This window comes from Zootoca vivipara, chromosome 16 (genome assembly GCF_965207765.1).
Source record: "Zootoca vivipara chromosome 16, rZooViv2.hap1.1, whole genome shotgun sequence".
NCBI classification, from domain to species: domain Eukaryota; kingdom Metazoa; phylum Chordata; class Lepidosauria; order Squamata; family Lacertidae; genus Zootoca; species Zootoca vivipara.
In genome coordinates, this window is record NC_142599.1 from 12,472,159 (window position 1) to 12,488,329 (window position 16,171).

Genomic DNA, 16,171 nt, shown 5'->3' on the forward strand with positions numbered 1-16,171 from the left:
CTCAAAACTCTTTTGTGCAGGCAAGCCTACCAACATGCAATTCCATTGTGTTTATTTTTAAAAAAACAACAACTGTTGATTATATATATATCAATATATATATTGAAGATTTTATTACATCTGATTGCTTGTTTTAATATGTTTAAAATATAACAGGAAAATAAGGATGCCAGCTCATATTAGCAGCTTGAACATCCCCTCAATCCTAATTCAAATGTATCTATTATTATGAAACCATTCATATGTCCAAATAGATATCCAAATGAGATTGCCCTACCTATATAATCTATACATTCAAAGGTTGAAAGGGCAGTGGATCTTGCAAAGCCCTTATGGTGGCCAAGAGACTTATAGGTTCAAGGTTGGAAGGATATAAACACCCGCCTTCCATTGCGCAGTGTTCTGAAATGTCTACTTGTTTTTAAAGCCTGTTGGTGTTACTGGTATGAATATTTTAGGTCATTTTGTGGACACCTTAGAACGATTTTTCAGAAATATATGAGGCGGTATGTAAATCGGGTTACGTTACAATGCAAACACTCTAGTTTAAATGTTCTGTTGCAAGAGCAAAACTTCCACTTGGACCATCGGACTCCCCATTCCTCTACTCCCCTGCATCTCTAAAACACCCTCAAAATCTACACAGGACCTTCCAGATAAAACTTTTGAGGTACATGGAGCGTAGCTGCCAAGTCTCCCGTATTCCCTGGGAAACCCCCGTTTTTCCAGCTGTTCCCAGCCGAAAAAACTGTTTTTTTTGTTTTTTCACGGTTTATTCTGGTGCGGTGGCCATTTTGGAACCGGGCGGAGCATGCTCAGAAGTGACTTTTGATGCTGCTTTGCCCAGTTCCAAAATGGCTGCAGTGCGACTTCTGGTGCGGCGGCCATTTTGGAACAGGGCAGAGCAGCATCAAAAGTAGCTGCTGAGCATGCTCCGCCCAGTTCCAAAATGGCGGCAGCGCTACTTCCGGTCTGCTACTTCCGGTCCAGTCCCTTATTTCTCAGAAATTATCTTACAGATTGGGGGTCGTCTTATACACTGATAGTGTTTAGGGGGAACGTGGGATTGGTTGCTGCTGCGAGCCGGAGATTGTCCTTGGCTATTGATGACTGCGGCAAGGGCTGGTGTTGATTGGCTGTCGCTGCGGCAACTGGGCAGGCGATTGGCTGTTTCTGCCGGCGAGGGGACAGACGATAGGTGGCAGCGTGTGAGTGGCAGCATAGGCCAGGCGGGTGAGCGATTTTCGGCAATCCCTCTTAAATATGCTCAACAACTCTGGGCCATCACCACCCCCCAAAAAGCTCAGCAACTCCCCCACATTTTCTTAATTTGGGGTCCTCAGCAATAGGGGGCGTCTTATACACGGGGGCATGTTATACATGGAATAATACGGTAACTAAAGACCGTGAGATTAGCTCACAACACATTCTTTAATTGTTCCTTAAATTAACCCAACCCTAAAACAGAATCCTTCCTATAATACCGAGGGGGAAATACGTTTTGACATTTTAACGCCTTTTTCTTCTCTCTCCCTTATTCTTCTTCCAACATTATAATTTTAACAGCCTTAAATTAAAGTCCCAGCATTTGAGTTCCAGCTCCTTCGCCTGCTTTTCTGTTGTTGCCATTGATGACTAATGTCATAAATCCAATTCTTTGCATATACAACCAATAAAATTCAAATTATAAGGAGCTTTTCGATAGTGGGGTGGGGAACCACCAACAGAACTTGCTGTGAATTGAGTGGGAAATAATTGGGGTCCATGCGGAACGCAAGTGTCGCTAGAAGCATTTTGGGGCGTTGAAGTGTTGAGAAGATGTTTGACATCACTTTTCGGCAAGAGGAGAGAGGAATTTGGCTCTGCCAATTTGCATTCCAACCAGGATTTCTTTATTAGGGCCCAACCCAAGATTAAACTAAATCGTCATATTAAGCTTTTGAAATAATCAGCATTATGAGATTTTAATTAAGGGTAGGGATAACTGCGTTCCAATTTCCCTTCCCCTCTTTTAAAAAAATCAGTTGCCTACACATGCCAGGTTATGATAGTTAGTCCCGGTGGGTACTCAAAGTTTAGGGTATTGTAGCTTGTTTTATAACACTGCCTTTTGGATTTCTCTGCCCTGCCTGCATTTACTCGCCGGGTTTGGGTCTAATAACCGGTGGGGAGTTCGCCAGGCCACTTCACTCATCTGTTCTGTGTTTCCTATCAGCCCAAGGTCAGCTTGCATCCTTCCCTTCTGGTCGGCTATGAGGATGGATCAGTGGTTCTGTGGAATTTGTCAATGGGGAGAATGCAGAGCCGGCTCACATGTCATCAGGAGCCAATCATGGGCCTTGACTTTGACTCTGAGAAGGCCAAGGGGGTCTCAGCCTCGTCTGAGAAGATGCTTTGCTGCTGGAGCTGCAATGAGCAGCAGAGCCTAGAGGTCAGTGCGTTTCCCCTCTCCGCGCCATTTGTTCTGTTTTTTCGCTAATAGACTGAAAAAATATTTAGTCATGAAGTGGGGCTGTTGCCAATCCCTAGCTAATTAATCACAGGCTGGTTATGATTTTGGGGGGGGGGAAGCTGGGTGAAGATGGAGGTGCTTCTTCATCTTCCGTTCGTTGGTTCTTCTCCGTCCTTCTCCTTTTTATGCAGACCCTACTAAGGTCTTAACACAAGTGTGGGGAAGCTTTTTTAGCCCGGGGGGGCCCACATTCCTTTCTGCACAGCATTTCGGGGGCCACGTGTTGATGGTGGGCGGAGGCAGAGGCAGAGCAGTTGAAGCTATTAAAGTAATATTTTACTCTGCTGAAATAAGATGGTTTCCTTGCGCACACATCCCCTTCTCTAACCTCCAGTTAGACCAGTGTTTCCCAAACTTGGGTCTCCAGCTGTTTTTTGGGGACTACAATTCCCATCATCCCGCACCACTGGCCCTGCTAGCTAGGGATGGTGGGAGTTGTGGTCCAAAAACGGCTGGAGACCCAAGTTTGGGAAACGCTGGCCTAGAGCAAGGAAGAGGCATTGTCAGAGGACACCTTACAGGCATAAAACGCTCTAAGATGTGGAGCAGGTGGGTAGTGAGGGGAGTGGCCTAGGGGAAGTGGGTGTGGCCTGAAAGGGGTTCTGAAGGCCACATTCTGCCCACAGAACTGAAGTTCCTTGCCCTTGGTCTTCTCAGGCTGATTTAACAACCTCACAGGGAACTCTGGGGATTGTAACCCTGGGAATCAGGGAAGAGAGGCTTCCTAAAAAAAATCTCAGCACCCTTAACAGACTCCACTTCCCAGGATTCTTTGGGAGAAACCATGACTTTTTAGAGTGGTATAATACTTCCAATGTGTAGTCCAGACAGCACCTTAAATGCTTTCAGCCACCAGCTAAGGCTGATTTGGGGTGGGGAGGCATTTACTTGGGGTGAGCGAGATGTTGCTCAAGGTACTGATGTGTTGCTCATTTTTAGCTTTCTATTCTTTAAAGTGTAAGGTTTATTGCATATTTTTTAAAAAGTATTCATTATTACTTTTCTTGGGTTTTTATTACTTGAGAGTTGCCTCTAGCAAGAATGGCAACTAAAAAGAGTTATAAATAAAATACAGAACATATGCGCAATGCTACATTTATGCACATGAGTAATGTGTTTGTTTTTCAAGGTAGAATTTCCTTCTGCACTTTATAGGATGGAACGGGTATTGAATATCTTCCCCAAGCTCTCTCGTTCTCTGCTTCTCTCTGTCCCTGTGTCCCGCATCCCAGAAATCTGCCACAGATATCAAGAGGCCATTGGTCTTCCATTGATGGAACATTAGTATTCCACTTTGGACAATATACCTGCAATCAGCTTAACAAAGAAAGAAAGAAAAAGGTCCACAACTGAGATATTACATTGCACCGTAAACTTACTGACAGCAATTGAGCATTCATCCTAACCCACCTTGTTGTCCCTTTAGATATTTGAAGATGACTATCATATCTCCTTTTAGTCTCCTGTTTACCAGGCTGTTGTTGTTTAGTCGTTTATTCGTGTCCGACTCTTCGTGACCCCATGGACAAGAGCACGCCAGGCACTCCTGTCTTCCACTGCCTCCCGCAGTTTGGTCAAACTCATGTTCGTAGCTTCGAGACACTGTCCAACCATCTCGTCCTTTGTCGTCCCCTTCTCCTTGTGCCCCCAATCTTTCCCAACATCAGGGTCTTTTCCAGGGAGTCTTCTCTTCTCATGAGGTGGCCAAAGTACTGGAGCCTCAGCTTCAGGATCTGACCTTCCAGTGAGCACTCAGGGCTGATTTCCTTCAGAATGGATAGGTTTGATCTTCTAGCAGTCCATGGGACTCTCAAGAGTCTCCTCCAGCACCATAATTCAAAAGCATCAATTCTTCGGCGATCAGCCTTCTTTATGGTCCAGCTCTCACTTCCATACATCACTACCGGGAAAACCATAGCTTTAACTATACGGGCCTTTGTCGGCAAGGTGATGTCTCTGCTTTTTAAGATGCTGTCTAGGTTTGTCATTGCTTTTCTCCCAAGAAGCAGGCATCTTTTAATTTCGTGACTGCTGTCACCATCTGCAGTGATCATGGAGCCCAAGAAAGTAAAACATACCCAATTCTTTCAACCATTTCTCATAAGACTTGGTTTCCGGACCCTTGATCATCAGGGTCACCCTACAGCTGGTCAACATCCTTCTTAAATTGTGGTGCCCAGAATTGGACACAGTATTCCAGGTGTGATCTGGCCTAGGCAGTATAGAGTCATACTATTACTTCCCTTGATTTGGACACTATACTTCTGCCAATGCAGCCTAGAATAGCATGAGCCTTTTTTGTTGCTGCATCACCCAGTTGAGTCGTGTTAGGCTTGTGGTCTACTAAGATCCCTAGATCCTTCTCACATGCATTGCTGGCAATCCAGGTGTCCCCCCCCCCATCTTATATTTGTGCAGCTGGTTCTTCCTGTCTAAGTGCAGAACCTTACCTTCGTCCCCATTGAAACACATCTTGTTAGTTTTGGCCCAGTTCTCCAACCTGTTAAGGTCATCTTGAATCCCAATTCTGTCTTTTGAGGCATTGGCTACCCCTCCCAGTTTGGTGCCATTTGCAAATTTGATGGGTTTGTCAGAAGTTGCGATAAACAGAGCCTTGAGGGGTCCTTCCACCCTTGTGCTATGACTGATAGTGCAGCCGCTGGCAAGTGGATGATTGAAGATTTGCTATGAAGGTCTAATAGGATTTTGATTGTAGCGTTCTGAAATTAAGTCTCTGTTCTTTGGACATTCCAGTCTTTAATGGGAAAGGGAGTTTATTATTACAGAAGGGCAGGGTGTACAGTGTTCCACTCCAATGAAGCAGCTGCCTTCATTAAAGACATCTCCCGGAGTAGCCAAGGTCGCCTAATGACAGCAAATGGTAATGGCCACAGAGTAGTCTGTACATTGACAAAAGAGACGGTCAATGCCAAGAGGTTAAGTCGTACTTAATTAGGGGCAGGACTCTCAAGGCCCCTGTTGCTGGATGGGCAAAGTCCGGATGCTTAGAAGTAGAACATGTGAAAAGCTGAGATGAGTCATTTGCATAGTCGGCAGAGTCCTCAGAGTTATCTCCGTTGTTGGTTTTAATCCAAATTAAGTTCTAATCCTGTGCATTAAGGGATCAATTCCCACTGACGTTCAGCGGCCTCAGACCTCATTTAACCCTTAAAAAATTGCAGATGGGGGGGGGGTTGTGCCTGCCATGTGATGCCTCCCTGCAAGTGGAAAGATAGCATGCAGAAAGCCTGATCCTTTGCCCATTTAAAATGTGGGTTGTTAGTTTTTTTGGGGGGGGGGTGTTATTGGGTTGTTTTTATTTTTATTTTATATTTTGTGGTTTTATATTTTGATTTTGTTCTGTGAACCACCCTGGGACCTCTGGGTATAGGGCGGTATAATAATAATAATAATAATAATAATAATAATAATAATAATAATAATGTGCTCGCTTCCCACATGCAAAGCTTTTTCGATGCAGAGTTAACATTTGGATATGCAGTTTCCCCTCCCATGCATGCACACATTCACCAGCCATTCTGTGATGGGGGAGTCCATCGTTTCTCAAGGTTGGTTCTCCAGCTGTTGTTGGACTACAACTCCCATCACCCCAACCACTGGTCCTGCTAGCTAGGGGTGATGGGAGTTGTAGTCCGACAACATCTGGAGACCCAGTCGGCGTAGACAGTGCTGCGCTAGATGGGCCAATGGTCTGACACAGCAATCAATCTTTATTATGGTCAAAGACCAGACCACAGAAATTGCAATAACAACACGTATATCTACACAGCATAAGGCGGCTGCCTCTAACTTCTTATTGCAGGCCCCACTAGTCACACGGCATCAGCAACTATAGAATGGGCTTGTTGTCATCAGTATTATAATAGAATTAGCTATTGTTACTTGGAGCAAACTCTGGGGTTTGGGCGTTTTTGCCAAGGCTGGTTCTGAAGCATTCCCTACTTAGACCGAGGGACAGCTCAGTCAGTAGAGCATGAGACTCTTAATCTTAGGGTTTGGGGTTCGAGCCCCATGTTGGGAAAAAGTTTCCTGCCATGGCAGGGGGTTGGGCTGGATGACCCTCATGGTCCCTTCCACCTCTACGATTCTACAATTCGTTGATTCAAGGCCACTCCCCCATCTTTACTTGCTGTCTCTCCAACGAAAGCATTAAGAGCCCCACATCAGGTCATTTCCACCTATCTCCTCCCCTCTCTCTCTCTCTTTCCTATTGGATTAATAATAGGAACCAGATGGTTTTTTTCCCCCTCGACATTCCACATCCCTGAGGTAATGGTGGTGCTTGGAAAGCCACTCAGTGGCACATTATTTTTACTCCCGGTGCATTTTGGCAACTCCTCGCTCGGTAACCGGCTGTCCAAAGACGTGACGCAAGAGCGGCCCCGTTTGGGATGGCTCCAGTCCAGTGTGCTGGTGAAGAGTTGGTGAAATGAGGCTCTCTTGTCTCCAGGAGGCTGTCCAAAATCTATGCTGGGGAAGCTGCAAAGGAAAGTGGTTAGGCCGAGATAGTGTAACGAAGGGATAATGGGTTTGAGACTGTTCTTTTCTTGTGGGGAGGAATCTCGGAGGCTTCCTCAGAAGGCCAAGCATAGACCTGGAGGAGAAAACGGATTCATTTCACATTTGAAGGCAGACCTCCTCGCCTCTTAATTTCCAGCTTCCGAAATAATGCGCACATCCTTTGAAATTTGCACTTCTCCAAATTGCGCAAAGCAGATCTCCAGCCAAGTTACGTGTAGGAAACTTTGCATATGCTCGGCAAAAGCGTGTATTGGAGAAAATCGCTTTGCAAAAATGTGTCCGCTAGGACAGATTCGCTCTGATACGCCGACAAGTTTTCACGATGGCATTGTTGCTTATAGAAAAATTGCAAACTGATGTGGAAATGTGGAGAGCTGAATTTAAGAGTGGAAAAATCGAGAAACTGAAAGGTCCGTCTATCCCTAGCCAAACATCCATAGCTCAGAATAAACTAGGGGCACGGAAGTTAGTGCATATGACCTAATACCCTGAAATTTAGCATTTTAAAACAGTACATCTGTTTCTGTTATTTATTCGCTTTTTTTACTGCATGTATGTCTGGTTATTTTAGACTTTATATTATTATGCATTGGCACTATACATATAGTGTATGTACATAAACATATTTAGACCTCTTTTAAAAAGTACTAAAACTCTGTTTATATAATAAAACCTATGAATGATCAGAATTGCCTTATCCACCAGATAAATAATTGACATTAAATTAAATGCCAGGTAAGTAAAAACCAACACCCCTAATAATAGGGCTTTTAAATAATGCTTAAAATATCTTACTTTTTCATATTCAATTCATTAGTCTCTTGCTATGTAAAGAGTCTCTAAGCGACTTACAGCATTTTTAAAAAAACTTTAAAGCGTTACATAAAATTGAGGGAACAGTGCTTTGCAATAAAAACTGTACAAAAATCTATACAAAACAGCCCCAGTAAAACACCACCAAAAAAACAAAACAAAAACCTGAGCAGCAAAACATATGATCATAATCCGTCTAATGCCTAGGGAAAGAGAGAGGTTTTTGCCTGGCACCAAAAATGCATTAACAATAGCACTATGTGGACCTATGAACTTATGTCCTTCCTCAGCTTCTAATTCATTAACTTTTGAGTGAATGAAATTATCCCAAATTTTCTGACGCAAGAGGAGAGACATATCCCGCCTCCCACCCTAAGAAAATGGAGTGGATGTTGTAGCTGTTATCGAGAAATAAGTGTGTGGAACCTGTAACTAAACATTGCGGCATGTTCCTCTTCAAGGTTCCAGCCAGCTAGCCGTACCTTCTTTGAATGTAGTGGGACTTAATTCTGAATTAACATATCTGCTGGCAATAAAGTACCTGTATAGGATCTTAAATAAAATTCCGGTTCATGGTGATATTTTGGAGTAGCCAGTCATTGACCGAAATCATCCTGTTCTTTTTATTTGATTGCTAAAAGTGTCGTGAAAAGGTTCAGGGCAAGTAGCTACTATAAACAAACAAACAAACAAACACCTCAAGGGTACCTACAGGCTCTTAACAGTTTTGCACAAGGGATTCAAGTGCCTTTTTAAAAAAAAAAAAAAAGGTTTGTGCAACCGAAGCAGATTAAAGCAGTGCTTCCCAACCTTTGGTCTCCAGCTGTTTCAAGACTACAATTCCCATCATCCCTGACTACTGATCTTGCTAGCTAGGGATCATGGGAGTTGTAGTCCAAAAAGAGCTGGAGATCCAAGGTTGGGAAACACTGGATTAAAGCACCACAAACTCACTTTGCAAAATGGGGGGCTTTGTGGTTAGGAGACTGATGAGGAAATGCACTGAAAAGTGTGACAGGATAAAATGACTAACGGGAAGACATAGAAGGCACCCAGCAAGCAAATCAAGATGACAGCCCATTGTCACATAACCACTCTGCAATCAAATCCAAATGAATGCTCAGTAAAGAGCATTCATTGCCTGGTCCAACCTGCACAGGTAAATCAGGGCGAATGCTCAAGAATCAAGTCGTCCGAGGAGCAGGTAGAGCTGAGCAGCTGCGACTTTCTTTTTCAAATCATCGCTGCACATGTTAAGCCTTACAGCTCATCCCCTCGTAGCCCAAATCATCTCCCATCATGTTTGTAACGCTTCGACCTGTCAGGCCGGACGTGACTGCCGCGGTTTGCGGAGTCAGAATTACTTTGCCATCTGTGCAGAAATGGAAGCGAAAAGGGTGTGCCTCTCTTCCTTCTCTAGGCGGGTCCAATAGGTCAGTGGTCTTCGACTGGCTGGTCAGGACTCACTTCTGGACCGTGGCAGCAACACGATGGCCCTGCTCCTTTTCAGCTTTTTCTTGGTATCTGTCTGTCTCGAGAGGCAATGGAGTGCACCTCCGGGGGTGAAGTCAAACGGCTGCATTAGCGGCCCTGAAGTGACCTCCCTGGGGCGCAAACCTAGGCAGTGTGTGTGGAGGTCCAAAGGAAAGCAGAGCAATACATTTGGCACCAGCTTGTCTGCAGGAGTTGCTGGAAGGAGGCCTACAAGGCGCCATCCAACCGTCTAAGGGACTCCATTCCAGATTTGGCAGGGTTTACTCCTTAGCCTCTTCAACTATGCTAAAAAATACACCTAACAGGATAAATCCAATGTTAGCCATACAGGTGTGGGGAACCTTTGGCCCTCCGTCGTCACTGGCCATGCTTGCCGGGGCTGATGGGAGTTGTAGTTCAGCAACATCTGGAGGTGCCTAAGGTCTCCTACACCTGGTACATACAGAGAATTGGAAATCGCCCGTGGTGCCTGGAAGCTGATGAGTGACATTTGGGAGCTGCTTAATTATGACAAAGTTATCAGCTTATCGGAAGCCCAGTAGCAAAGGCAGAGGAAAGGGGAGATAACACGCACTCCTCTTGTCATTTATGTCCAGAATTCCTGTAGCCTGGTGTACTGATTTCATTCAGTTTTCCTTACGATGTTTTAATAATGCTGTTTTATGTATTTTAAAAGAAAAATGTCACACTAAGTTCTTAACCCTCCCGATTTCAGGCAACAGGGGAATAGCCTCCAAAATAGCAATTATGTTCCATTTTTCATTTATGTAAGCATTTTCACCCCACCTTTTAAAATCCACAAAGAATTTATGATGAAGTCTTAAGTTACAGCAATAAGACGATCGCCAAGCCACACTAAAAAAAAAAAAAAAATACTCAGTCAATAAACAGCAGGACACAACAAAATGGAGAGGGAGGGGAGAAAAGTGAAAGTTACAGGCAACAGAACTAAATTCTCCAAATTCCAGTTCATGGAAAGCATGAGCTGGGGGGGGAACCTTGTGTGTAAGCTTGTGGGGCCTACCCCCCCAAGGTTTGCAGAAATTCAAAAAAATCTTTAAGGGGGGCGGGTCCCAAAGAGGGCACACAACCTTTAAAAATAGCCCAATGCAGACTGAGCATGCTCAGCGGTCACAGAAGGGTGATGGGAAATGGAATTTTCCAGAGGAGGGCATGGCTGGCTGGCTGGCTGCACCCTAAACAAGAGTGTGGCATACTGCAATGTCCTGTTTCAGGCCCCATTTGTTTTTATTTCAGCTTTGCACAAGAAAACAACCAATTTCTTTTCTTTTCTTTTTTATAACAATTTATTGATTTTCCGAGAATAACAAAACAAAACAGAAAAGAAAAGAGAAAAATTTCATAACCAAATTAAACCGTAAATTTTTGGTCCACTTCCCTCCACTCCCCCTCTTGGTTCCATTATAATATACTTGTTTATGCATGTCCATAAAACCTTATATAATTAACAATCCAATTTTAAAACCTCCAACCAGTTTCAAAGCAACTCTTCTCTCCCTACCCCTTGCCTAGCTCAAATTCGTTTTCTTCCCATGATACGAAGACCCTCTTTACTCCACATCAGGAAAGGGGTGCTCTGTGAAAGAAGGAAAAGCATCGGCAAACGGGGAGGAAGAGAGGCGATGGGATAGAAGCATGCAGAAAGTGGGTGGGGAAAAAAGTTCTTCTCCTCTCATAACACTACAACTCGTAGGCATCTGAGGAAGCTGAATGCTCGACAGTTCAAGACAGATAAAAGAAAGTATTGAAGCCATGCAGCATATAGTTAAACTTCCAAAATTCCTCCAGCAAGAGGAAGATGACTACCAACTAGATGGACCATTGGCCTGATCCAGCAGGCTCTTCTTGTGTGGCGATACCCCAAACCCTCTCCGGAATAAAGAAAGACACAGGACACATTGCATAAGGTTAATGGGCGTAGAAGGCCACAACTTTATTGATTACGGATGTAGAGAGGTATTGGCTTAGGCATTGGATCTAACCGTCTGTATCCGACTCCAGCCCACTCCGCTGGCAGTCTGTGAAGGGTTAACCACCATTGGGTGAGCCCCGCGATGCAGATCAACTAGGAACTCACCCCGGGGCCACCACTAGGGGCGTGCCTTAGGCCCTCACCTACCACGGCTTCGGACATGGCCACACCCCGGACTCCTTAAGGGAGTACCTTTCAGCATTTTGGGGGAGGTGATGGCAGTAACCTTCCCCCCCCCCACACACACACACCTGTAACCTTTCAGAGATAATCCAATGCCTACCGCCAAAACCAAAGTTGTGACAAATTGCTACGAGGTAGGCATGGACAGTGTTCTCGAAGCTACGAACATGAGTTTGACCAAACTGCGGGAGGCAGTGGAAGACAGGAGTGCCTGGCGTGCTATGGTCCATGGGGTCACGAAGAGTCGGACACGACTAAACAACAACAGGCGTAAACCACCAGGCCAGAGCCAATTTGCCAAGTGGGAAAATTCCTACAAGGCCCCTCAACGGCGACCGACCGAAGTCCATAGCAATGTCGGAAGGAGAGACCTGCCTAGTGGGAGGGTGGGCGGGAAAGCGCAGCAGCTGGGGGTCCTGCAAGAGAAAAGAGGCCGGTTCCTTGCCGCGCGCTCGCTTAAATCAGCGAGCCACACACCCCTGGTGCGTCCTGATTGGATGCGCCAAGGGAGCGCCGCAGCCGGGAGCCGGCCAATGGGCTGGGGCGGGTGGCAACCATTCCCCCACCACGTGTAGGCTTCGTGGTGCCCACAATCGCCCCTCCTCCTACGGCGGAAGGGACTTTATATTCTTACGAGAATGGTGGTGGGAGACACCTCTTGTGCAGCTTTCTCACATTTGGCTGGAGCCAAAGGGTGTCAGATTTTTCAGAGCTGCTTCTATATTTGTTGCAGAGAAGGGCGACCAAGACGACCAAGGGTCTGGGAAACCAAACCATATGAGGAATGGTTGAGGGAGTAGGGTATGTTTCGCTTGGTAAAGAGGAGACTGGGAGGAGATGCCATAGCCATCTTCAAATATCTAAAGGGCTGTCACTTGGAAGAGGGAGCAAGCTTGTTTTATGCTGTGCCGGAGGGTAGGACCTGAACCAATGGCTTTGAGTTATGAGGAAGTAGGAAGGATTTCTTGACAGTAAGAGCTGTTTGACAGTGGAATGGACCACCTTGATATATATCTTTATTTTTTTTAAAAAAGAACGAACAGAACAACAATCGATCATACCTACCAAGTTGCTGTGGGAGAAATAAGGGACCGGGCCGGAAGTAGAAGACCGGAAGTAGCGCTGCCGCCATTTTGGAACTGGGCGGAGCATGCTCAGAAGCGAGTTTTGATGCTGCTTTGCACAGTTCCAAAATGGCCGCCGCACCAGAAGTTGCACTGCAGCCATTTTGGAACTGGACAGAGCTGCATCAAAAGTCGCTTCTGAGCATGCTCCGCCCAGTTCCAAAATGGCCGCCGCGCCAGAATAAACCGGGAAAAAACAAAAAAACCCATTTTTTTCAGCTGAGAACAGCTAGAAAAACGGGAGTTTCCCAGAGAATACGGGAGACTTGGCAGCTATGCAATCGATAAATTGTTAAATTGACAAACATATTCGCAACTTCACATTTACAGACACAAAAATCACATCACTCTAACATTTAACTAACTCATACATACCTACATAAATTCCCCCCACCTAAACACATGACACATACGGTAACAAAACACATATGTAAACCCACACTAATCTTAAAAACACATTGTTCTGTTATTTTCACCGTTTCACTTTCTTTGCCAGAATCTGAACAGGCTTCCAATTAAACTTGCTGATTTATTATCTATTTCCTTTGTGTTTTTGCACAGTTGTATATGTATTATTTGTCTTAATTCCATCATATATCTAGCAATTTATTTTACAAGGTACAGTCTAATTCTGCCAGCGGGGTTTCCTTTAATTTGTTATTTTTTCAGATATTCTTCAAAAATTTCCCATTCCTTGTTAACTTTTTCTTTCATTTGACCTTTTATTCTACCTGTTGTTTTTTGCCAATTGCATATATTCTACCATTAAGGCTTGCCAGTCTGTTATGCTTGGTGTTACATTGTTCTTCCAATTCCTCGCTATCACCTTGGAAGGTGGTAGACTCTCCTTCCTTGGAGGCTTTTAAATAGGCTGGGCGGCCATTTGTCAGGGATTCTATTTCTGTGATTCCTGCATCGTAGGGGGTGGGAGTAGAAGACCCTTAGGGTCCCTTTCAACCCTACCTTACAGTTTTATGGTACTTTGAGTGCAGTAACAAATCATTCTCCAGGGCCCTCGGCTTATTTCCCCCCTTCTTTTCTCAGCTCCAACAAACGTATGAACTCACCAATCCCGGGATCGCCGAGGTGACCCTCCGCCAAGACAAGAAAATCCTGGCGACTGCCGGCTGGGATCACCGCGTCCGCCTCTTCGGCTGGAAGAAGATGAAGCCTTTGGCCGTCCTGGACTACCACACGGCAGCAGTCCATTGCGTGGCCTTTTCAGACCACAGCCAGCCCAAGGAGAGGCTGATGGCGGCCGGCTCCAAAGATCGCCGCATCAGCGTCTGGTCAATATATAATCAAACGTGAAACGGCGTTGGAGCTGAAGAAGGAAGAAAGGGCAGAAGTTTGCGATTTAGAGTTAAAGGGCAACTCAGAGCAAGGCGAGACAGAGAATAGAAGTACTATCTCACCAGGACTGCAGGACTCACAACCCCACTTAGCAGAAGGAGACAACAGGGTTGCTTTCAGGGTGGAGAAAAATCAATGATTATTATTTACTTTTTTAAATCAGATTTTTTTGATTTGAATTGATTTTTTTATTATTCAAATTGGATTTTTAAAATAAAATGCTTTCTAAAATCTTTCTAAAGATAGTTTTCTATTTAAGTTACATGCTAGTCCAAAGGCTATTCATCAGGAAATAAGGATTTGTTTTAAGTTTTTCATGTGTGCTGAAACTCAGTCTAAGCTGTGTGTGTGGTTTTTTTAATAAAAAAATGAACAGTTTAACCACATCAGTTACATATGCTATAATGTTATTTTTTTCAGTTAAATAAATTGTTTACATTGTTATTAAGGAAATGATTATTTTTCTCCTTCCAATAAAGTACAGGAGAAAAGTTGTCCAAATATAAACAGTTAACTTATTAAACCTCACAATAATTTCATAATTATCTGTCTATGTATTTCTAATAGTATAACCAAATCAGTAATTTTTGATATAACTGTAAAAACTACTCTGACAATTTATTATTCCAAAAATGAAACCTTCATCTGGTTGTAAATATTAAGATTATACCAGCAAGAATGAGTCTTTCGGTAAAAAAATATGATTTAAATCAAGTCTTACTGACTAGTGGTTTAAATCGATTTGATTTAAATCAAATCCACCCCGGTTGCTTTGCCACATTTTAAAGTAAGTGATCTGAGCTATCCAACTGTCACTGGTGGTTCTTCCATTGAGGTCCTCCTTGACACCTGACTGCTCATCTACACTTCGGTTTCTCCTGTTTTTCCTTTTTTCCTGCTATTTTTTTCTGAGAAACCCCCCTGTTTACCTTGGGTTTTGTGTGGATTGGCACTTGATCCAATTCAGCAGCAAACAGCAGGGGTTTTTTTGAGGGGGGGGGAATTGGATGTGGCAAATGAAAAACCTCTCAAACCCACGCTTAGAAATTACGGGACAAAAAGAAATAGTTGATGAGTCTTGTTGATGGTTTCTCCCTGACTTGACAACATGCCTATTCTTGAAGTCTCTTGTAACAGAGTGGGGGAAAGAACTGGATAATATTTTACTGGTTAAGGTGTAGGAGGGCAGAACAGTGAGTGTACTAATGTCCATGAGAGCTATGTCCGAGAAATTCATACTTCGTCATGTTATCTTTATTCCTATATTTTGTTTCTGAATATGATTCTTTAAATAATAATAATGATAATAATAATAATAATAATAATAATAATAATAATAATAATAATACACGTTAAATTGTACTGGACATATTGGTTCCAGCTCAAACTGCAGCCTGACTGAAGTTTTGCATTACTGGCACTAGGTTTTGAGGATCCTTTGGCAATATGTCCTCTGACTGCCCTCCTTCTCCTCACTACCTTCCCCACCACTTGGGTAGACTCTAGGTAAAGGTAAAGGGACCCCTGACCATTAGGTACAGTCGTGACTGACTGGGGTTGCGGCCCATCTCGCCTTATTGGCTGAGGGAGCCGGCGTACAGCTTCCAGGTCATGTGGCCAGCATGACAAAGCCACTTCTGGCGAACCAGAGCAGCACACAGAAACGCCATTTACCTTCCCGCCAGAGCGGTACCTATTTATCTACTTGCACTTTGACGTGCTTTTGAACTGCTAGGTTGGCAGGAGCTGGGACCAAGCAACGGGAGCTCACCCCGTCGTGAGGATTCAAACCGCCGACCTTCTGATCGGCAAGCCCTAGGCTCTGTGGTTTAACCCACAGCGCCACCCGCGTCCCTCGGGTAGAATCTAGACACTTACAAAAAACCGTTGTAAAAGTGGGGTTTTTTTAATGTTTTGAAAAATATATTGAATTTGCCATAGCTCACCAGCACCATCTGGTGTCAGCTTTGTATAATGCACTTTACAACATTAAACTCTTAAAATGTTTTATTTGCAGCTGAGTCCTTGCTCTCTGCTATACAGAGGGAAAGGGCAAGCCGAGCTGGTGCCTGTTGCTCCTTCTACTCTAGAGCAGGGGCCAGTAGTGGAGGGCCCTGTCTAGGCCTGGGGCCTCAGCAGGGGCCCAACAACACAAGC

The 16,171-nt window shown here is 44.4% G+C and overlaps 1 protein-coding gene across 23 annotated transcripts in view; it reads left to right on the forward strand.

The window, feature by feature from the left end:
• Positions 1-14,458, forward strand: part of GNB1L (G protein subunit beta 1 like) — an 80,672-nt gene extending 66,214 nt beyond the window's left edge. For 22 of the 23 annotated variants that reach the window (XM_088660095.1, XM_088660089.1, XM_060269276.2 and 19 more), the window contains 2 exons: positions 2,216-2,431; positions 13,706-14,458. In XM_088660095.1, the coding sequence (XP_088516221.1) occupies positions 2,216-2,431; positions 13,706-13,972 (483 nt within the window). In that variant the 3' untranslated portion in view covers positions 13,973-14,458. The remainder of the gene's footprint in view (positions 1-2,215; positions 2,432-13,705) is intronic. The other variant, XM_088660090.1, reaches the window with a different exon arrangement.
• Positions 14,459-16,171: the final 1,713 nt, after the last annotated feature.